The following is a 23,142-nucleotide window of genomic DNA, read 5'->3' as shown; positions in this document are numbered from 1 at the left end:
AGTGTAAAGTGTCCTGAGGTGAACCTGCTGTTCTCTGATGACAAAATGCCGCCACGCAGGCTTAATAAGGATTACACAATACATCCTCAACGCTAATGCCACCTGTGATTGTGCAATATTGAATTTTTACCCAATGCCTTACAGAAAGAAAAAACTAATCAGGTACTGACACATTATGTTCAGAGCCATGTGTAAAATAAATGTTTAAAGTCTTGAAGTGTATCTGTCTCCCTGGGAGGGTGCAGAGAGGTTTACATGAGATATTTCCCGGTGATCACTTGTTGTTTTGTTTGCTCTAAGCCTATTTTAGGGCTTTGGGGATGTAGGAACAGTGTGTATAGGTTTATTAGTGTACATTGAAGTGCACAGAAAGTGAAGTAAGTTTGCACACATCTTCAGCTATTTAGAGATTATATGAAAAGCAGTTGTGTGTGTGGTTGCAAAAGGAACAAAACAATTCAAACATCCAAGTTATAAATGATTTTTCCCTGATGTGGGGTGTTTGGGGTGTGATGTTTTTAATCCTCAACGGTCTCCACTTAAAGATCCAAAAATGGGAGACAACCACTCTGATCATGAACAACTCAAAGAACAAAATTGTCAGACTTTGGATGATTGTTTGAATTACTGAAAAGAGAAAAGAGCCATTATGTGTCGTTCTATGTTGTCTTTTCTCTGCAAGTCAATTTTACCAACTATTTCTGTTAATGTCTTCTTGTTGCATTAATCCATTGTGGGATCTTTTCTTCATTGTTGTTGCTCTATGGTCCCATAAGGAAATATTTTAAAGGTGCTTTGAAGAAGGTTTTTTCAATGGGCTGAATTGAAACAGCAGGGCCAACACTTAAGATTGTTTTTTGTTTTTTTTGTTTTTTTTAAACTTAAGTGAAAAATTAAAATGTTTTTGGAGAAAGACAAGATGTTGTCAGAGCTATCTGTCTGTTAAAACACGATGCATCACTTTGACTGCAGCTCCATCTAGTGGTGACACAGCAGTATATAACTCCAACTTTAATGATGGCGAGTCGGATGTTTGCACTGTACTAAGTGACCACTAGCTGACACCCTTGTCCACCCTCTGCTACGCTTGAGTGTTTGCACTCAAGGGTGGAACCACAGGCATGATGGGAGCTCAGGGTTGGGTTCAGCGGTAGAGGTGAGGATGTGAAGTAGGAGGGTTTCTGAGGGGGTTGTGGTGCAACACTGAAACAGGAAGTCAGCTGCTGCAGGAAGAGGCGTTCTCGCACTAATTTATAGTCTAGTGTTAGTCACACAAAGAAGGGCTGAAAATATGTTGTTTCCTGTTTTAAGTCCATCTCAATAACACTGCTACTGTCCGTTTAACTTTCCTGTCATATCAGAGACGTTTCTGTAAGATTAAGTGACTATAAACAGCCAGAACATCCTCAAAATGTGACACCTCGAAGATACAGATTGAAGAGTTGACCAAAACAAACGTGCAGTGTATGGCAGAGCTGTTTTTTTTTATTTATTCTGACACAAATACAGCTGCATGCTGATCAAAAAAGAAATAGTTTAGGATGTTTACAGTGTATTTTATTCAGGAACATTAAATAAAAAAATGTATCTTAAAGGTGCCATAGACAGACAGGTGATGTTTTGCAAGAAGCAAACAAGTGAAGCTTAATTTGATCATTTCCAAATAAAATATGACTTTGTTAAAATGCAGATTACGCATTTGTTCTGCCATCTTTTAAAATGTTTACATTCATAATTTTAGATCATAATGTAATAGCAAACCACGAGTTGGTTGATGTAGGAAGCCAAAGGAAGCTGGTCTAAAACCCGTGAAAGTCTGACCAAATGGTTTAAATGAGATGGTTTCAGGGCGTGTGTATATGATATGCATTAAACCACAAAGGTGTAGTTGTTGGTGCTTCAAGTATCACAAAAAAGGATATGATCATATCAACACAGATCGTGTCAACATACTCAAAATACGGAAGTGAGGTGTGGTCGTATGGTTACAAAGTGCACTCATCTGAAAAACACAGCTGTTGATCTGCCCTTTAAACCAAAATCTGGATCCAGTCTGACATGTAAACAGGCCCAGAATACTTTTTTTTTTTTTTTTTTTTTTTTTTTACTTTTTTTTATTAAATAATTATTTCATCAGATAGATCAAAACACATACAACATTTACAATAATACATACTACAGTGTATGAAGTATAGAAGTTACAGTGGCTTACAATGTAAGTACAGCTAAAGTTATTAACACACACAAAAATTGACCTATTGCATATTGCACTTGAAAATTAAGTGATGCACTAAAAAAAAAGAAAAATCAGGCCTCTACATTTCAATGTAAATGTCATATAAAGTATTTTGTCATATAAAGTATGACAAATTATGAAGCAACCAACAGAGTGAAAATTATGTACAAACTTAAGTATTTTATTAGCAAATATCTTAAGACAACATCCAACCTAAACATCCAACCTTACCTTTGTTATTAAATGTAAAATCACTGGACAGAAAGAAGATTGTTTACTCTTACTGTATTTGCCAGTGGCTGTATCAAAACCTTGTGAAAACTGAGAAAGACACTGCCTTTTTTTTTCATAGCATTATAGGAACTGCTGAGACGTCACATGCGTGATTTGTCTACAGTAGCTGATCCCAGGAGCTATATCTCTTCTCTTCTCTCTCACCATGCAAAAAGTGTAAATATGCAACCATGTCTTCAGCAATTATGCAAACAGAAAAATACAAATTACACAACATGTACCACGAAAGAGATTTCACTAACACCTTATTGTGGACATATGATCCGTGGCTTGTCACGTGAACAAAGAGGGCAACAAAAACGAGTCCATGTTTTTCACCTTTGACACTGTAAGCTCAGTCTGTAAAAGGAGAAGTGGAAAGAGAAGTCCCACTTTTAGCTGAAACGCATCTCGTCAGTGTCAGTCTGTCTGGCCCTCAGTGTCCGCACTCAGTTGCACTGCACTGTTGCACAGTGTTTAATACAACTGTAAAGGGGGCGCAGGTAAACTTTCGTAGGCATACAGTAGAGAGAACAGTGGGCAGCTCAGTCCTGAGGCGCCTGGTTTATCACCTTCTTCTTACGGACAGAGACCAAGTCGTAGAACGGGTCTTTGGTGATACTTGCTCTGTTTGAAGTAAAGGAGACACAACCAGCAATATTAGTGAATGTGTGTGTGTGTTTAGCTAACTATTTTCAATTGCTGAGGACATTCTTGCATGACTTGAAAGGACTGTTTGAATGTGAAGATCTTGTTTTGGTTGGTTGGTGAGGTTAGAATTAGTTTGGGGGTTAAGGGCTACACTATCTTAACAAGGGTCCTCACAAGTATAGAAAGACGTGTGTATGTGTATGTAAAGTGTGTATGTGTGTACATATTTTCCTGTGATCGTGAGGACATTATGGTTTTAAACAATTGTTGGTTAGAATAAGCCTTAGATTGGGGTTCAGGATAAAGTTAGGATTGGTAGTTAATGATTCTTGCATGACTTCAAAGGACTTTTTGAATGTGAAGATCTTGTTTTGGTTGGTTGGTGAGGTTAGAATTAGTTTGGGGGTTAAGGGCTACACTATCTTAACAAGGGTCCTCACAAGTATAGAAAGACGTGTGTATGTGTATGTAAAGTGTGTATGTGTGTACATATTTTCCTGTGATCGTGAGGACATACACGTATGGTTTTAAACAATCGTTGTAAGAACATTTGAGGTTCAGGTTAGAATTAGCCTTAGATTGGGGTTCAGGATAAAGTTACTGTAGAATAGGTAGTTAATGATACTGTAATTGGGCCGCCGTGTGGCGCAGTGAGTTGAGCAGGCGTCATATACTGTATGCAGAGGCTATAGTCCTCACTGCATTGGGCCCCGGTTTGAATCCTGCATTGGGCAGCCTTTTACTGCATGTCATTCCCCCTTTCTCTGCCTCCCCATTTTCTGTCTCTCTCAACTATGCTATCAAATAAAGGTGTAGACCAACTCTGTAGTCCTTCTCGGTTCTTTAGAGCACTTCAGTGGCTTTCAGCTCATTGTTTAAAAAATATCTTTACTGTTTTGATGATTCTTAGTGTGACCATCATTTCCCTCATAAAGTAATGTATAACCTACTAACAGCAGACAGATAAAAAAAAAAGCTTAGGCTTCGGGATAAAGCTAATTAGAGCTAAATATTAGCTTAAGTGCAGCAGTGCTTTTCTTCACCCCCAATCTCTCTAACAACTCTCTATGCTGATTATCATGTGAGTAATTATCATGTGTCTAGTTGTGCTCATACTTTGTGTTGCTATTTGCCCAATCATGCACATGTACACATGCTCGCAGTCTGACCTGATGGCCTCGATCCAGGAGTCTCTCTCCTCTGCACTGGCAGCACAGATGGTGTAGGACTGATGTTTCCCTTCCACCACTCGGCCATCCGTCTCTGTTTTACATGCTTTGATCTTCTGCCCTCGACTGTTTGGGTTGTACAGTTCCAGGCAATACTAGATGACACAGGAATCATATGATAATCATTTTCCAAGCCTCTCTGTAGATCCATCGGTACATTGTTAAATTTGATTTAGTTAGATTTTCAAACATGTTTCTGATAAGAGAAAGCACAGCTTGTCGAAACTTACCGGTTTGCGGGGATATGGCGCTTCTCTCACACAGAGGTTCTCCAGAGGGATGATGCCTCTGGGCTCTTTATCCTGCACACACATTGAAAAGAGATGGACAGCATTAGTGGTTGTATCAGGAGAGCAAGGCTAAATAAGGTTTCAAGGGACAAACAACAGAGGGTGTCATAATACTGTACAGATTGTGATGCCCCTTGAGGCTAATTTGGGATTTGCAACACTGGGTTATTCAGCTAAGAAACAACCTGTTAACCTTTTCTAATCAGCCACCTCTATAGTTAAGTTCTGGTGTGACTTTCATAGCTACAACTTCTTGCCACCAATATGAACAGAAACCTGTATGTGGTTAAAATTACAGACTGCATGAGCTCTGCCATGAATCATCACTATTTATCGCGCGGGGTTTGCAGCAAACAACTTAATAATAGACCACAGGAGTTCATTTTAAGCATCTGTACAAATGACTGTTAAGTGTGTATTGCCATGTATTGTCTTTATGTTGAACACAGTCTTCATGTCACTTGTGGACAAAGGGCTTGATAGACTTTTGTGTGTATTTTATTTGCTGAAGTGACATGGGGGGAGCAGTGCGGAAGCCTTACAGTGGTGAACTCAAAGTAGTAGAGGCAGTTGTCCGTCAGGATGAACCATCTCCTCTTCCACGTCTTCACTCGGCCTCCTGAGGGACAGAAACAACAACAAAAAGAAAAGTGCGACTTTTTAGAGATTACAAAAATTCAAAAGTTGTGTCAGTTCATGACAAGCTGACCAACATACAAATACTAGAGGTTTTTTGAGTGAAGTTGAACTTCTGTGTTTACAACCCCTATGATGCTGTGCGGTTTGCGTGCACATGTACAAGGGTATGCTCCAATATTGGGTCATTTTCTCTGAACTTCCTCTCTACTTTCCTGTTTTTAAACCTTATTTAGCAGATGTAATATAGCACAGCAGCAAGAATCATATTTAGACCTTTATATTGGTTCTTTCAGGTTACATTTGTGATGATGGGGTAGGGTTAATAGATTGAATGGTGTGGAAATGTGGTGTTTGCATGTCATGGTTGTTTGTAACTATTCATAAAAAAGTATGTAAGTGTTGTGTTTTACCAAGTTTGAGGAGCCAGCCTTCTCTGTCAGGGTTGAAGAATGTGTGAGTCAGATCATTCCCATCATCTTCTGGTATTTTGAAAGGTTCATTGCGGATGCTCTCATACAGTTTCTGAGTAGGAGGTAAAAGAAAAAAACAAATGAAACATGAAAAAATGGGGCACCATTTAATGTCTGGCATCATCTGCTGAACACAAGCTACAAGCAAAAAAAAAAAAATCATTAAATGCTAAAAGTGTTAAGATGCAGTTATTCCATTCACTCATTCTGAGACCCCTAATGTGTGTGAGTGTGGGAACTTTTATATGTTCACATGTCTTTAACCCAACAGCTGCCCACAGTCTGGGACACTGTTTGCCATTATCACCTCCCACTGGTTACTGTGACCTACAGGTGGAAACACTGGCACAATAAAAACCTGGATGTGGTTATATATGTGTGTTTCTGTTCCAGATGATGCGGTGTTTGTGAGACAGTGGTGAAAGCAGGGAAAGTACTGTCTGGTCCTGAAAAGTGTAACTGTGTTTAATTTTGACATTCATTTTCTGTTTCATTTTAAAATATCGAAAATATATCCGCATCTGAAATGGTATGCATAAACTTGTTTATTCTAGAAAAGCTAACCTGCAAACTTGAACTCATATTCAGCACCACAGAGAAGATATTTGTGAATTTTCTCCATCCAAAATTGGTCATTCATCAGGAGCAGCTGGTGGTGGCTGTCGCTGGATACAACCCAACGTTGTCTTTACAACATAAGAGGTTATAAATACGCCCTTGGAGCTGAGTTTCTGTTATCGGAAAGTGATGTAAGCTAGTTTACTCAAATAGAGGAAAAGCTGCTGACTACAGAAATTAACTTTGATGCTGAACTCTTTCGATTTCCCATAGATTAGCTAATAAAATGTTCTTAGTGCTAACCTTGGCTATGTAGCATTAGCCAAATTTAGACACTGCTCCTTTACATGCACATTGCACTGCAGTCGGTAATTTAAATAACACAGTACATGAGTACTTTTTAAGTGATGAAGTCGTATGAGTCATCAAAATTCTCTGCAATTGGACTTTTAGTTATTTCACAATCTAAAAAGTGAGTTCATGACTGACATGGGCTAAATAGTTACAGTAACTCTGGCTAACAAGGCAACAATGAATCAATCCTAATAATAATTTTTCTTATCTATTGTCCTTGCACAGCTTATTAAACCACATCATGGGGCCATACTGTTGCACTGGGTAATGTGATGATTCTTTATGATGAACACTGCTGCTGTTTATTCTCACTCAATCCCACGTACACCTCCCTGCTGCCATTAATACTCCTTATAACATCAAATGTGTATTTATCTGGGGTTGAAAATAGTCCCCAACTAATATTAATATTTACTGTTGGTTGAGTAACATTTGCCACAATCTACAGTTGTTTTGAGGAAATATAAATAACCGTCAAACAATAACTATTTTTCTGACCATGTTTGAGTGTTTTACATACACTGTTTGGGTCTTCTCCTATAGACAAATACTTTTTTGTATCTTAAGGTTAGTTATTACAAAGACAAAAAAAAATACACTGGACTTTGAATTAAGTATTGTACCATGATCTGGCTGTATGGTTAATTCTTAAGGGTAAAAATAGAGGCTGAAATATCAGCTGTGTTGACATCTGGGGTTGATGCTTCCCTGTGTGTTAACTGGATGCTGTGATTGGCTGGGGGTTCTCACCGAGAGCAGATCATTGGGTAGATCCTCTCCGTTGTTGATGCCTCTGTTCATGGAGAAGAATCGCTCCAGGGTGGTCTTGTCCTTCACGTTGGGGTTGTGGAGGCTCGTGTTCAGCATGATTATGGCGAAAGACAGGATGTAGCACGTGTCTGGTGGAAGATGCAACAGGAACACACACAAAAATAAGCAGAAGTTTTAAAAAAAATCTGGATATATTTACATAATAAACCCATAATATAGTTAACATAGATATAGAGTAGAGACAAAATCTGACAAAAGAAGAAATGAAAGTCAGAAGAACAAACTCAGAGCGATGTTGTGGTCAGTCAAACACATCCACTGCGACGCTAACACAAAAACATTTTCTCACACGTTGAGCTCAGAGAGGAAGTGGACACACGTGTATTTCTTGCAGCTCACCAGTCGACTGGAAGACGTGAGTGTTGCAGTCACAGTAGCGCGTGGCGAAGGCCTCCATCATGCGGTCGATCTTCTGGGCTTCACCAGGCAAACGGAAACTCCACAGAAACTGTCTGTCACGAACACAACACAACACAACAAAATAAGACCTCTACATGACAGACATGCGAGTCCGGAGGTGTGTTTGGACTGTGGCTCGCACGTCCAGAGAATGAGTGTACACAGGAAATGTTATTAATTCAATTCTAGATAATTCAAGAGAGACTTATTATGACTCTACTTCCTCTGAGTCATGAAACTGGTTGCGATACGAAGCTTCGACCTGAATATTTATTTCCTTATTTCTTAATTCACTTCCGTGGAGTCGGTTGTCTTGCAAGAGACAGATTAACAAAGCCAAAAAGCAATCAATTGATGTTACAACTTTAAATTAGCAGTATTTGTCAAGCATTGAAAGCATTTCCCATGATGCAACTTTTCATAGAGAACCAAGTCCTCTGATTTCATGAGTCTGACTGAAATGATGACGTGTTCTTGCTCAGGGTCACTTTATTTCCATCCACTACACCAATCTCTATAAGAAACTCTAACTAAAGAACAGAAAAACTGTGGTCACCTATGGCCTCATTTCATCTGTCTATAAAACCCACAGTCGCACTCTCTTCTTCTGTCGTCATCGCAGATACGTCTGAACTAACCATGACCTCTCAACTTAATTGAGGACTTGTCTGTAGTGCTGTAACATTTAGTACCTGGTGCTTGTGGTGAATGGTGATTGTTTTAAAGGCTGTGCCATGCTTTTAAACTATCCATGTTATTGAGAAACTTGTGCTGAAACAGGCTGCATTTTCTTAGCCATTGGCATAGTTTTAATTGATGATGGGAATTTGATTGGGGTTTCTACAGTATACTTCCGGAGCAGAAGCAGAAACCTCTGGTTTCACTTTGACGCTCTGTTAGTCTGGTAAATAAGTGCCCACATGTTTCAAACTTCACACCCCCAGTTCGTGGTGCAGGATTTCTGTTATGCAGTCTTAGTGACCAAGATTAGCCTGTTGACATTATCAGGATCCTTATCTCAGACCTGATAAAGTCCCTGCAGAGCCTCAAACAACATCTTCCTCCAGACTGAGAAGTTCTCTCCATGATGGTTTTTTTTTCTTATTTTTTTTTATTTATCTACGTAGAATATCTAAGTACTTTTCTCTCCACTGTTCACAATTTGCCCTCTAACTCTGCCAGCGACTGACACCATGACTTTCCACTGATGTGGTTGCTCATACTGTTTGAGGAAACCCAAAAAGTTTGTGGTTGCTGCTCAATGTTAAGAACAAAGTGACTCTCAGTTTTTTCTTCTGTTTTTACATGATGAACATCTTCCTCATTTATGTTCCTTGTTATTTAGTGATCATTTGTGTTTGTTATGAGACAGGATGGAGGATGAGGAGGCCTTACCTGAGGGCCTGGACCAGGTTGAGGTCAGAGAACTCATGCAGATCCACAAAGGCCTTCAGGGTCTGGAGGTGGAGATCCTCCCTGTAGGACAGAGGCGGAGGGAGATGCATGAAACCAGAGTGTCCATCTCGTTGGTTCCTTCACCCCTCTTTCTTCCTGAGTATCTCGTCTTTCTCTCCCCCCTCTTTTACCTTCCTAACTCACCTTTCTCCAAGAAACTCTCCGATTGCCGTCTTGTTGAGTCCCTCCTCCTTGTAGAGGAAGTCAGCAATGGACTGAGCGCCTCCATCCAACAGCTTGTTCTCCACCAGGTAGTTGATGCCCTGCACACACACACACAAACACAAACACATGCAGACAAAGCAAAGTGTTGCTTAGCATTTTTTTTTTTTTATTACATAGCGCTCTTGACGCACACTTCCTATTGTGCTGTGGTTCAATGTGTTGAGTTTAAGTTTCAGAATGATCTCATCGACAGTTGGTAAAACCAAGCGATCTTGCCATTTCTGTAATCCTAATTCCTTAAAACCAATCTCTCTTCCTCTTTCTCCTCTGCCTGAGGGGCTGACGGGGAAAGGAAAGCATGATTCAAATTTGTTCTTGAAATAAAAAAGAAAGATCCGGTTGCAGGAACAACCAATGCAATGTTATATTATCCCTAGTAACTCACATAAACTAAAGAGATGTGAACCTCTGAAGTTCCAGTAGACCAAAAACACCAAAAGTAACCTTCCTTTTTCAAAAACCCAAACTGGTACTGTTATGTTGTTGTATTTGTTGATGCAAACATTTCTGTTCCCAACAGTGACAGGCTTGACCTGCCACTGAAACCACTGAAAGTGCGATCTGGGCCTGTGACAGTGTCATTTCGGGGAGTCTCAGCAGCTCCATTGTGGTGTAGGACTTCCTCCTACGCGACAAGAGGGCTGCTCGCTAAAGGTGCTCAGTCGACATGTGGTGTTGAAGCTTTTCATGATTTACGTCTTTAAGGTCGACTGACTGACTCGCACATGACATGAACTCACCTTCTTGGGGTCCATGTTGAATTTCTTCTTTCCATTTGAGAACTGTTTGCTCTTCTCTATTGTCTTGCTGCAGGTACAAAAACATTGAAGAAAGAATAATAAGCATGCATGATTAACTGAATAAATGATGCTATACATTGCATACACTTTAGTTTATTGAGAGCACCTATATCATTTTCAGCTACATGATGTTTATACAGGTGGTTTTATAGAGATGTTGATTCAACTGTATGATCATTGTGGAAGCTGTAGTTTGTGGTGCTGTGTCACTGTGTTGTGACTAAATATACTGTATTTGTATTGTATAACACAAACTGCAGCCACACTAATGGTCATACAGTTAAATCAGCAGCTCCCTAAAACACTTTCAATGAGACCAGAACATCAAAAACTTCATGAAAAAGTGTTTATCATAGACTAAAGCGTTTCTGGCAGGGTCTAATTAGGTGTATATTTTGGAACATACTCCACTATCTATATTCCAATTCCAATTTTGAAGTGAAATAAATCCACAATCTCAAATTGGCAATGCCCTTTTCAAGTTAGGATCATGAACTGAATGTATTGTGGAGACCAATTGTTTAATGAAAAGCTACAGCATGGTGCTGATGATTTTGAGTCCGTGTTTTCGGTGTGTTTATATACAGTAAAACAACAACTTCTTATGGGAGCACCAGGTGACGTGGGAGGTGTGAGGCCACAATCATGTGGCTTTAACGAATCATGAAAAAGCATTTAGTGACTGTAAAAATGAAAAGGTCTATAAGAGTATCACTGGTTTCTATGGTACTGTAGGTTTTTAAATAGGTGCGGGGCTTCCCCAGAGTCAAACTCACTTTTCCTCTGCAGACTCGAAGCTGAGTATTTCTGCCATCACATCGTCTATCTGCAACTTTAGCTTCTGGAAAGAGCAGAATGTAAGACAAATAATTAATAATTGTTAGCTCAGCCTTAGAAGCAGGGCAAGCAACAGAAACATCAAGATATTGTGGTGTCTGACTAACTGTCCATATGGGCTCTTGTGTGTTACCTGGATATCGTCCAGAAGGTCGTCCTTATACGTCCTTATGCTCTCAATCTCCATCTTCTCGTCTGCTGTAAAATCTGAGGAAACTGTTGAGAGATCAGGACAAAAAAAACAAAAAACATTAGCACAGATTCTCAGAAACTCTGCACATTTCTCAGTTACTCTTAACATTTAAAATAAGCAACACGGCTTTCTTCAAATACATTTTGAAAATATGACATCAACTTTTATGACCTCATCATCCACTATGTCATCTCTATAGTATAGAGTAGGCTTCCTTCAAGGTAGAAAGTGAATCAGGCTGATATCACCTTTTATGTCAGCTTCTCTACTGTAAAGTAATTTGAATAAAAATCTGCACAAGATATCACTATATTCACAGACAAACCACAGAGGAAGAGAGGTTTCTCTGGAAAATGTGTGAGACAGGTGTTGTGGTTTTTTTCTTCCTTTTTTTTTTCTTTTCTTGAAAAACACACACTTGGATATTTGCATGCAAAAACACACTGATCTATATTAAAACTAAAGAGGTTCCTGTCAGGTCTCATGTGAAAGCTAATGTCTTGACACAATCATAATATATCATCATTTTTATCATCATCACCATCGATTCAAAAGTTGGCTGGTTGCTAGGTTATCTCCGCAACAGAAAACATCACCATCGGCAACCAAGTAAAACTACATCCTACACTGGTTTCTGTATCAACAATCCCACGCTGTCACTGGATTTATTGATGAGGTAAAGTTCCCTAAATGTGATAATGCAATCATGACGACCGGAGGCCATTTTTAGATCATGGATTTCCATTGGTATAAATGGCAACAAACCCATCCATCCATTCAGTAGCATTACAATATCCATCCATTACAAGGTGCAGGGTTGATATTCAAATCTATGTTTTAACAGAAAGCTGCAATATTACTTATTGTTTGTCTCACACACTTCATTTTCCAGCAGCATATGCCAACTCTTGACCCACCAATGTTACAGCCTGATGTGTTCGGGTTAAAAACTCATTGCACAAAGGATTTGTTTATTGCCAAATGACTTGTTTGCAGGTGTCTCACTGTGTTTTAGAAGCGTAGCGGTGGGTTGTGCATGTGGGTAAAGATAGAAAGCAGCAAGCAGAGAGAGACAGAGAGAGACAAAGAGGTTCCCATGAGACAAAAACAGAAGTAATATAAATGTACATGTATTTCTGAGTGGCAGAGACGGTGTCACGTTGAAACACAGCCAGAACTGACAACTCCACTCATCTCACACAGGTATAGGCACAGAGACATGTCAGAGTAAAAGTTTGACAGCAATGAAAACAAATCTGCAGCAGTGTAAAGTCAACAAAATGGTGACTGCATGGCAACAATGTACTTGTATGTGTTTTTGATGATGATGTGACCACAGCACTTCCACTTCCCCACCCTTCCTCTCCATCTGTTTTGTGCAACCAGCTGATGTCATAAGCCCTCAAACTCTTCTCGTCACTTTATATCATTTACTGTAGACTTTAGGTCCAAATATAAAAACCAAAGTTATTTGACCATTTTTGACTATTTATAAGTGGATTATTTCAACCTGTGCCCAAAGATAGCAGCCTCTGCTTTTAACCTGTTAGTGGTGATGATGCGGTTCAGTGAGGTGTGAACGGTGCATCAGTGCATCGCTTCACTACAGGGTGCAGAACGTGATATGTGCGACCCTGAACGAGATAATTCAACATCTGCTTCCCTGACAGTGAACCAACAGGTCACACTAGAAAGAATACAACTAGCTTTTACCTTATTTTATTTTTTCAAATGTCACAGCTTTTTCTAAATTAGACAGCTGAAAGTGACCAGATGGATGCTAAGATAAATGACTGTGGATTAATGACTACTAATTAGGGTTGACCTATTATAAACATTGAGTTCACAGGATGGTTTACTCATTCATTCAGAATTGGGATAAATTAAAAGGCAATATAGTGATAAAATGTCATAAAACCATCTCATTCATCAGCTTATCGAACAGAATAACTAACATAAAAAAGAAAATACAACTTTTACAACAGTTTTAAAGTCTTGGTGGAGATTTGAAATAAAAATTTACAAACATTTGAGGACCATCAATTTAAAAAAAAATACAGACGGTAAACAAAAAAGGCTCTTACCCATTTGGAAATCAGTCATTTATATCCAATAAGAAAGAAAACAGAGGCGCAGTATGAAAAGAGTGACATACAGTCAAGATGCACAGGCTGCCTCAGCGCATAGTGAAGTGTCACTTGAATGAAGTAGAGGTTTTCTTTTGACCACACCTCTTCCCCATCCATCACTATGTCGAGCCAGAAAGGAAGACAGATAGACATTCCTTTCAAAATAAAATGGTCTTTACAACAGAACAAATAACCGTAGTGGTCCAAAGTGCAACACAGGCTTTTAATTTGTAATTGAGAATGTTTTTTTGACAAACACTGGTACTATAGCACATATTCAAGTCTGCTGTAACAATGATGTTGAAACTATGAGTGGAAGTGACGGGGAGTGTTTTGAAATCTGCACACAAAACCCAGCTCGGTCCAGGAAGTACATTTTGAAAGCTCAGACTCGCATCACACGGTGTGAGTGAGCATCGAGCCTCTTGACACTTATCAGACGCTGCTGAAAATATTGACCAGGCTGTGTTTTATGTTCATACTTTAACGCCAAACTAGACACTTTTATTTTCGTAGGTGTCTTCACTTCACTCTTCACTTGTTCTGCCTTTTTGTGTGGACTCAGTGCGGCTGACTTGACAACTGAAAGCTGGCTGAAAAGCAGAAGTCTCATGGGGTCAAAGTGGGTGGTTCTGCATCCAGAATCCTGAACAGTATCTAATGTCACTGGATCATCGGCCAAATGACTCAAATATAAATACAACTTCATCAATAAAGGGATATGAGTAATGAATAGATAACTCGTTAGAAAAGGATGAGCCAGTTACTGCAGGAACAGTTTTTACGTGACAGACAGATTCAGACAGATAACAGCATTAAATCATGTTAATTGATCAGGTTAATTCAGGAGGGTCACATGGTCAATCTAGTCTGATGATCTAAAACCAAAACATTTTCTTTTATCTTATTAGAGATTGCAAATTAAAGTTAAATTTAATTAAAATTAAAGTAAGAAACAAACTAGTCCAACAAACACTTCCTCTGCTGCTTGAGTTGAAAAATTAATGACAGAAACGATGCTGAGGCGACATCTAGTGGTGAAAAAACTGTATCACGGCTATTGAAGAGAAGATGCATTTGTGTGCTGCTGTAGTTTACTTTCCTCCTTAAAAAAACATTTTACAAATTACAATTAAACTTCAACTAAATTCAAAAAGGTCAAAAGTTTACAATGCACTTGAATGTCCGGGTAAAAAGGAGAAGAAAAAAAAGAAAAGTAAAAATATGTGGAAAAACCAGAAATTATAGCAGGAAACATGTAAGAAGATGCTCAACAGGAAATACACAAACTGCTGTGCTGCACATTTGTACATTATACTTCGTAATGTCTTTGCTAAGATTCACAGCTACATGCTAAAGCTAGCATTGTGCCTCAAATGTCAAGAAGAATTAACTCAATAATAATAATGATAGTCAATAATAAATAATCAGTTTACTTTTTCAAATGAAAAAAAATCACAAATTGATTTCAGAATTTGATTCTGATCTACATTTAGTGAGTTTGTAGTTGATTCCAGTTAATTTCCATTTTTATCGCTTTACAAATTAAAATCAATTCATTTATCATTGGCTCTGATACAAACATGCATGCAAATATCTCTCTCTCTCTCTCTCTCTCTCTCTTGTTCTTGCTGCATGATTGCAAAAGGAGGAAGTTTTAAATAAAGTCCAGCGCTATTATTGTCAGTGCACCACCTCCTCCCTTTCAAAACCCTTCATGAACATTTCACAGCTTTTAATCAGTTGCAACAGAGACTTCTTATAACACCTCATTTATTCTGTATTTTACACCACTTGGCCTACGTTGTTTGCATAAGTTCCGTTGTTTAGAAGCAGCAGCGACTCAAGCAAACACAAAAAAACAGGAAGAAGAGATGTGTGCAAAAAAAAAAAAAAAAAAAAAATGAAGGAAGAGACTCTGAGAGAGAAAAAGAAGTAGCCGAGGGAGGGAAGTGAGGGAGGTGTGTAACAATTTCCTGTAGTTGCATGCTGCTCTGCGTCTCTGCACCTTCCTCTCTGAGTCTGTTTCTGTCAGGGTGAAGAGCAGCAGACGAAGCTGAGCGGAACAGGATGCAGGCTATCAAATGCGTGGTCGTGGGAGATGGGTACGCCATTTATTTCTACTTTATCTACATTGTTATAACTTAAGCTGCCACAAAGTTGTTGATACATGAACAGTTAACGGACCTGATGAATGATGAGGGGGTGGTTTGGCCCCCAGGCTCTGGATTTTTCATTTGATAGAAACGTCAACGGTTTTTTCTGATCAACCTCGAGTGACAGTTTGCTCAACTTCCGCAGTGATGTGGCTTTTTAGTCTCTCAAAAAACTTGAGGCTTGCTGTTCTCTTTGACGCGCTGAAGAACACAGGGGCTGTCCAGGGGAGACGTGTAAACCTTTAGGCGTGTGTTTGACAGCGCTGAGCCATAGTCAGCAGCGCTGGATGAGTTAAGTGCAGGCCACAACATGCAGGAAAATGTTGTAAAAGCTGTAAGAGCACACACTCTCACTGGAGATGGAAAACCAAGAAATGCCAAAAAAAAAAGGTGGTTTCATGAAGAAGGTCTTAAGCTCTTAAGTCAAATTTGGATGTTGTGGGTTTTTACACAACTTGGTTCACTTTCTCAGTACTTTCTGAGAACAAGTTTGGACAACACGTCGTCCACCACATCAGGAAAAAATACCTACTATAGCCTACAGTTTTTTTTTTTGGTTCTTGAAGGTGGGGCAAAAAGGCCCGTTGTCATGATGGGGGTGAAACGGTAAAGCGGAAGTACTGCAGTTATAACTGCACAAGAGATGTGTAAACAGATAGAGAAAATTAAACATTTACAGGTCGGGCACAGGACAGGTACAGCCTGAGGTGTGCTGAAGCTTCCTGGTGTTTGCTGAATGTAAAACTGTGATTTCAAATCTACAGAGCAGCGAATGAGTGAAGTCTGTCATCACTTCACATAACTCAAATTTTGAAGGTGGACACCTGAATAAACTTCACTATATTCTCACAAAAACATTAATCTGTGTCATTAAATACAGCCTGAAAACTTTATTCATTTATATTCAAGTGACAAAGCCCTCAAGTGGGCCTAAAATGAAAGTCTGGCTGATTGAGACTTAACTGCATTCAACTGTTTCTTGTTTCCTGGTTACTGAACAGTTGGTGTTGGTTTTGCTTAATCATGAGAGTGGTAGTTTCCCATACCATAATAACCAAGTGTTTGTCACTATGTGTAACCAGGAGGTGCTGTAACTTTATCAAAGTTGTAGTAGCCCCAAGCATGCTTTTATTACCAGATCACAACCAAGTACGGCTTGTTCGTCCCCGAATTAAGGATCAAAAGGATTTAATTTTAAGATTTCAGTGTGGTGTCAGGTCAGGAATCCTGGAGAAAATGTTCTGTCACTGTACTTTAGTGTTTGATTTGGATAGCCAAGCCAGAATGCAGCTCACAATGATGCACCCTGAGGCTTTTATATCTGACAGGGCCTCTGTGTATTCAAGATAAATTCCTGTGTGAGGTTGGATTGCTGTTCTCATGAATTAAAACCACATGAATGACGAGCTCTTATATCAAAAACACAACCTCATGTGTTCTCTTTAATCACAGTGTTTATCTTGACTGCCAACCAGAACGTGACGCAGATTTCAGTCAAACTCTTCTTCCCATTTTTTATTTTGTTTTGTTTTGGACCACACCATCAACACATATTTAAGTCATGTAGTTCAGCTGTGCACGCAAACCATGGAGGACATAAATGTAAGGAATGAGAGGGGGGAAATCTGGGCTTCACACCTGTGGAAAACAATTTTGTTTTGGTTCCCCAAGAGGAGGTTGTTGGAAAAATGTGTAGTTTAAAGCAGAAGTAAGTGATATATTTGTGTTAATATAAGTCTTAAATAGTTATATCTTCCGACAGCAATCACTTACATAGAGTGTTTGGACCGAAACACGGGTCTGTCAGTCACTCTGCTCTGCTCTGAGCCGAGGAGAAAACTTTTATCGTATCCTACAGTTTTTATCCAATGAGGAGAGAGAACGGCATGCAGGGCTGTGTGTGCAGCCAAGGGACGCCGTGAATGTGGTGACGTAGGGACGAGGACTGTTATGGTGCGTTCAAGGAAACTCGTAAGTCGTGTTTTTCCGACCTGTGAAGTCATACCAGTTCAATCTGGTACGAGTTCACGGGTCAGAAGTTACGAGTGGCCGTTATAGTGACTTTCACAGGTAAAACAGGTCGGAAAAACACGAGTGGGTTGCCTGAAACGCTACAAAGTCGTAAGTTGTGACTTGAAGCTGTAATTTACGGTTTCAAAAGCCTACCTGGAACGCAGCATTAGCGAAAACGACCGGACCGCTTACTTCTGCTTTAAATGATAGTTTAAACGTCTGAAAAGGCCTTTACAGATGGTCTGCCTGTGAGAGAGAGTGTGTATGAGCTGGATGAGCGCTGAGAAGCTGTCAGTTGAAGTTGTTGGTGCTGGTATGAGTAATTTCTTGCTGTCTGACTTTGTCCCAGTGTGGCACATTGTGTTGCAGGCAGAACCTGCAAACATCCTTTTTCCATGTGTAGCAGCATCTTGATGTTTTTCAATTTCTACTGTTGAGTTCAGGACACAAGTGGAGCTTTGTGGAGACTGTACCAAACGTTTTCAAAGAAACACAGCAGCTGCACTTTCCTTGCACTGTATATTGTCCACACATGACTTAACCAGGTGTGAAAAAAAGAGATATAAAGCTTCTATTAACAGATCGAGAAGGGGAAGTTGTTCTCAAGTTGTGAGGAAGTCTGTGTAAATACAAGTAAATGTGCTGCTGATATATAGCCTAGTTACAGTAAACCATATATCCATGTTATATCAACAATAATTCACTGATTTATAATTTAGCAGCAATAAATATTCGTTTTGAAACCCTTAGTCAGTCAGCACAAACTCATGCTGTCCAATAAACGTAGATAAAAATGTATATAAACATATAGAACACATAATATTTCCATTTATTTGACTAATGGCAGAGCCTTGTGGAGGTATGAGGTTTCTTGAAGGCCAACCAGGAAGTCAGCACACGTTTTCCATTTTTGGTATCAAAATTGATAATACTTGGATGTTTTACTGAAGAAGATCATTTTCACAACACACCTCCCGTCCTGTGACGACAACTGCCAGAGGTAAAAAGCCACTAGAAGGCTACAAACAGACGTATACAGACATAGGCTACTGTATAACAGTTGCTCTTTTTAAAAACAGTTTGTTTTTTTTGAAGACATTGATGATACTTTGAAAGAGTGCATCTATGAATATAACAAGGGCATAAAAGTGAACTTTTTTTTTTGTTTGCTTTGATGAGATCTAGGCCTAACGTCTCCAACAAACCCTGTTATCTCATTTAGCCTGTTAGCAGTTTTTACCTGAGTCACGTTAAATAGACACATTTTATGTCATGGAAATAAAGGTGAACATTATTTACACTTTTGTTGACTACATATTTCAGGCTCCTCATTTAAAACCTATTTTAAACACAGTACATGGACTTCAAGGTGAGGGAACGAGAACTAGCTAATGTTGCAGCATCAAATTCCCTAGCTTGAGTCAAGAGATGGCACAAACTGAGATGGTTCTATTATCTAAACTTTTTCTTTTTTAATCACAATTGAAATGCAGAAATGATTTAATTCACTCAAGTAGATGTACTAAATATTTCTCCCCTGAATCTATTGATACAGGGGTTGTAGTCCTACTAGCTTACCATTCAAGCATCTTGTCCTGTTAACAATTGAGCTAATCATCTTTTACCTTTTGTTCCTCCCTGAGTAAAATGATGAATTCAGCAATTAAGAATACATTTGTAGTGCTTTTCTTACTGATTAGCACTAGCATACTCCTGACTAGCTGCTGTGTTTGCGTTTACCCTGCTATACCTACAGTATATTACATTGACTAGCTCTGTGAAGTATAGCCACTGTGTCACCAAGCCTCTTGCATGTTTTACAGGGTGAAAAGTAAAATATCTAATAGGCTACGTAAAACACAGTAAACCTAATCAGAATGAGCCAAACTAAGCCTTCAGAGATCAGAAGCTAAATTAGAGGAACTAATTTTAGGCCTATGTGATAGTAAAGAGAGGACAGACAGAGAGAGAGAATGAGTCTCCTTTGAAGAGTTAGCCAAACTAAATCCAGATAAGGTTGGATGGTGTCAGAAGGGGACAGAGAGTTGATGGAAAACCAGATTAAGAGCAAAAAGCCAGAGAGATCAGAGGTGGAAGCTTTTTTTTTTTGTCTTGATAGCTCACTTTGGCTGGTTCCTGTTTTCTGCGCTAACTGAAGCTTCTGAAACAGATCAGTTCCTTTCTGACTCACACACACACACACACACACACACACACACACACACACACACACACACACACACACACACACACACACACACACACACACACACACACACACACACACACACACACACACACACACACACACACACACACACACACACACACACACACACACAACCACAAAACACATTCACACACTTATATGTCTCTACACTAATGGGAGCCTTCACTGACAAAATGCGCCCGTTTGGCCCATAACCTCAACCAGCACAACTTTGACATTTCATCTGAAGTAATCTAGGTGTAGCCTACATGTTAAACCAAATTTGAATCCTGAGAAGTGATGACCTGACATTTTGTCATCAGGCTCAACCTCTGAAACCCAGACGGGTCCTCACAAAGATAGAAGTCCTGAACACCACTAACCACTATTGAGTCATTTTGTCCTTCAGCCATTTTAAAAATGCCAACTTTATGTGACAAAGGCGTTTTTAGACACTAGGTTAGTTCTTAAATTGGTTCTTTTTACCAGAAAAAAATTGGATTTTGATGATTATTTTTGACTTGAATGTACGAATATTATATTACTAAAGCCCCTGTACAGACTTTTCATTTAGTGTTGATTTTGGCGGCCCGTGTGGACGAAAACGGTGGTGTTTTGCTGGAATGAAGACTGCATTTCCGACTGTCATAAAGACGTTTGTCTGGCCGGCGCATGTAGATTTGTTTTGGAAACATCGAAAAGAAGACTGGACCCGACCATGCCTTCCAGACGTATAGAATTAAACTACTTGGAAATAGTGTATCTTCACACGATGGGCTCATTTGCTGTTGTAGGCACATTAGCAGAAACCAGAGACTTTTGCGTATCCTGTTAAAAGCTCCGTACAGGGGCTTTAATTATCATTTTTGTATCTATAAAAGGTGAAGTGTTTGTGTTACTATTATAATTTTTTTGTAGTTTAGAAGGTATGGACACTACTTTTCATACAATGTGTTGTTTTACACTAATTTGACACTGAGATTCAAGTGGACACAGCCTCAAGTTCATTCAGTGTTGGGAGCATTAGATAATGGCATTACTGTATATGTGTGGATGAGTATGCAAAACAGGTCTGTGGGTTTTTTTTCTTCTTTTGTGTGTGTGTTTGTGATTTAACTGACACGTAGAAACCAAGAAAGCAGGTGAAGCCCCAGCTCATCACTCTGTGTCACACTGGTATCAGTTTAGACACAACAGACACACGTACAGTATAACCATGTGATTTAATTTTGGTACCTGTGTGTTAAACTTACCACATACTGTGACATCAGGTTATTAATTATACCTGGTTTCTGTTTTCTATGCCTGACTGTTGATCAGACCCACCCCCATTACATGCTTTATCTGTTCTCCAACAGTCCTAGACCAAGTATACATTTTTATTCCCCATGTAGGCTACTATATGAGAAATACAACAACAATGAGCAATCCAACTTGGAGTAGATCAAATTCATCATTCTTGTGCAAGCAAATAATCTGCACACAATCTAATATTAATCCACCAAGTCTTATTGAGGATGGTATTATTAAATTAGGTATTAAATGTTATGTTATGCTTATTTTATTTGATATGGACATCACAAATACATTGGGACTGTTCCAGTGGACAGACCAGATGCTTTGCTTGGGTGTGTTAGCACATGTGCTAATTTTCAACACCAGTCCATAGGCGGCTATTCTAAAAACACAGAACATATTATCAACAGTATGAGATAAAACAAAGTGCATGATCGCAACAGTAATATTCTGGAAATACAGAGCATATGATCAGCAAAAGATAATAAAACTTACAACAGTAGGCTAATATGCTGACCTAAAAACACAGAGCACAAGATCGGTGAGAAGAGATGAAGCAAACAGAAATCATGATCACAACAGTAATATTAGTAACAAGGAGAAAGTCCGTATTTATACATGTGAGCATTGTTGTTTCGCTTTTAACCATAAATGCACCCTTAAATAGTTAGGATTAAGGTTAGACTAATCCTAACTCTAAACCCTAACTCAATTTGCGGTCAGTTACACCTTCATTTGGAGCTTTTATGATCATCATTCGAGGATTAAGTTTTTTTTTGTTTTGTAAAGACAAGTGACAACAACAAAAGACAAATGAGACCAGCTGACCAATGCTCATGACTTCTGATTTGTCTCCATCCACTACTGAAGAACATGAGATGTGGTTAAGAGCTCTGGAAAAAGATTGCAAATTAATCTTGAGTAAAGATTATTTTTGTCAAATGTTAACTTATACGGACATTTAATTTATAAATCATCCATAGTTATAATGAACAAATAAACAATCACCTATGATTCAAGCACCAAAATCTTTAATGCGATCTCTTCTGTAATGTTTGGTAAAAATTTTTGTAGATAATTGCTGTATTGATTATACCTCAGAGTGAGAGGCTGATTGAGGAAGTAGGTTCTTCAGGGGTTTTATAGGTGGCAGTGAACCACCACCTGTGATTTTGTGTGATTAACAGATGGTTCTTTGAAAATTGGGCACAGTCTGGATCTGCTCGGGCACGTCTACATACATTCACTCTGTGAGCGAAGGAGTAAGACTTACCTGACATTTTAAGACCAAATCAAAGAAAACAAACAATAAAGCAGCAGTCAGTTACATTAGCTAGAGGGGAAACAACACAGCTAGAACATTTGGAGATTTGTTTACCTGAGCTTCAGGTTACACCCAGCTTCATAGTTAGTGGGCTTTCTACTGTAGCTGTTCTTTTCATTAATCAGGAAACAGTGTGAAGCTCTTCAGTGTCCTGGTGAAGACGGGGGCACGAGCTCTGGTGTTGTTGATGAAATGCTGACAGCAAAGCTCTGGAACAAAAAATAAGAACAAGGCTAGTTGATACTTGTTTGATCATCTGCTGCACCACGCCGCTCTGCAGTCTTCAGCATGTTTCTGGCTCAGATGTCTCGATTTTCAAAAAGAAAAAAAAGTGGTATTAGCACTAAAACTGCTTTTTCTCTGTAAAGCTGCAGTGACATTTTAAGTCTGAGGTGTGACCGATGTCTTGCATCACTTCCTGTTAGCTCATGGTGGAAAGTCTGTCCTTGTATGCTATAAAAATAAACAGTAGCCTACATATGTAGAGTGTAGAATAGAAGTGGGACAAAGTTTATGTCTCCTGGTAAAGTCCCATCCACATTTAATCCGTCTCTCACCTCCAGTTTTACTCCCTG

The 23,142-nt window shown here is 39.1% G+C and overlaps 2 protein-coding genes across 3 annotated transcripts in view; one reads left to right on the top strand and one right to left on the bottom strand.

Annotated features, from left to right (window-relative positions):
* Window positions 1-1,889: 1,889 nt before the first annotated feature.
* Window positions 1,890-13,632, bottom strand: cyth4b (cytohesin 4b). Its single transcript, XM_083976756.1, has 13 exons — window positions 13,525-13,632; window positions 11,381-11,463; window positions 11,187-11,251; window positions 10,351-10,417; window positions 9,530-9,648; window positions 9,326-9,406; window positions 7,871-7,983; window positions 7,451-7,599; window positions 5,729-5,840; window positions 5,222-5,298; window positions 4,620-4,691; window positions 4,330-4,484; window positions 1,890-3,136 (listed from the first exon to the last, which is right to left on the bottom strand). Exons 1-13 carry the CDS (start codon window positions 13,541-13,543, stop codon window positions 3,055-3,057), a joined length of 1,194 nt encoding a protein of 397 aa, XP_083832882.1. The 5' UTR covers window positions 13,544-13,632; the 3' UTR covers window positions 1,890-3,054.
* Window positions 13,633-15,521: 1,889 nt separating this feature from the next.
* The window catches only part of rac2 (Rac family small GTPase 2), a 34,237-nt gene continuing 26,616 nt past the window's right edge, over window positions 15,522-23,142 (top strand). For both annotated transcript variants that reach the window (XR_014595641.1, XM_083979419.1), the window contains exon 1: window positions 15,522-15,674. Coding sequence is in view for 1 of the 2 variants with exons in the window: in XM_083979419.1 (XP_083835545.1) it covers window positions 15,640-15,674 (35 nt within the window). In the remaining variant the exon portion in view is untranslated. The remainder of the gene's footprint in view (window positions 15,675-23,142) is intronic.

Source organism: Trachurus trachurus (assembly GCF_905171665.1).
Source record: "Trachurus trachurus genome assembly, chromosome: 1".
Lineage (NCBI taxonomy): Eukaryota > Metazoa > Chordata > Actinopteri > Carangiformes > Carangidae > Trachurus > Trachurus trachurus.
This window is presented reverse-complemented; position numbering and strand designations above follow the sequence as displayed.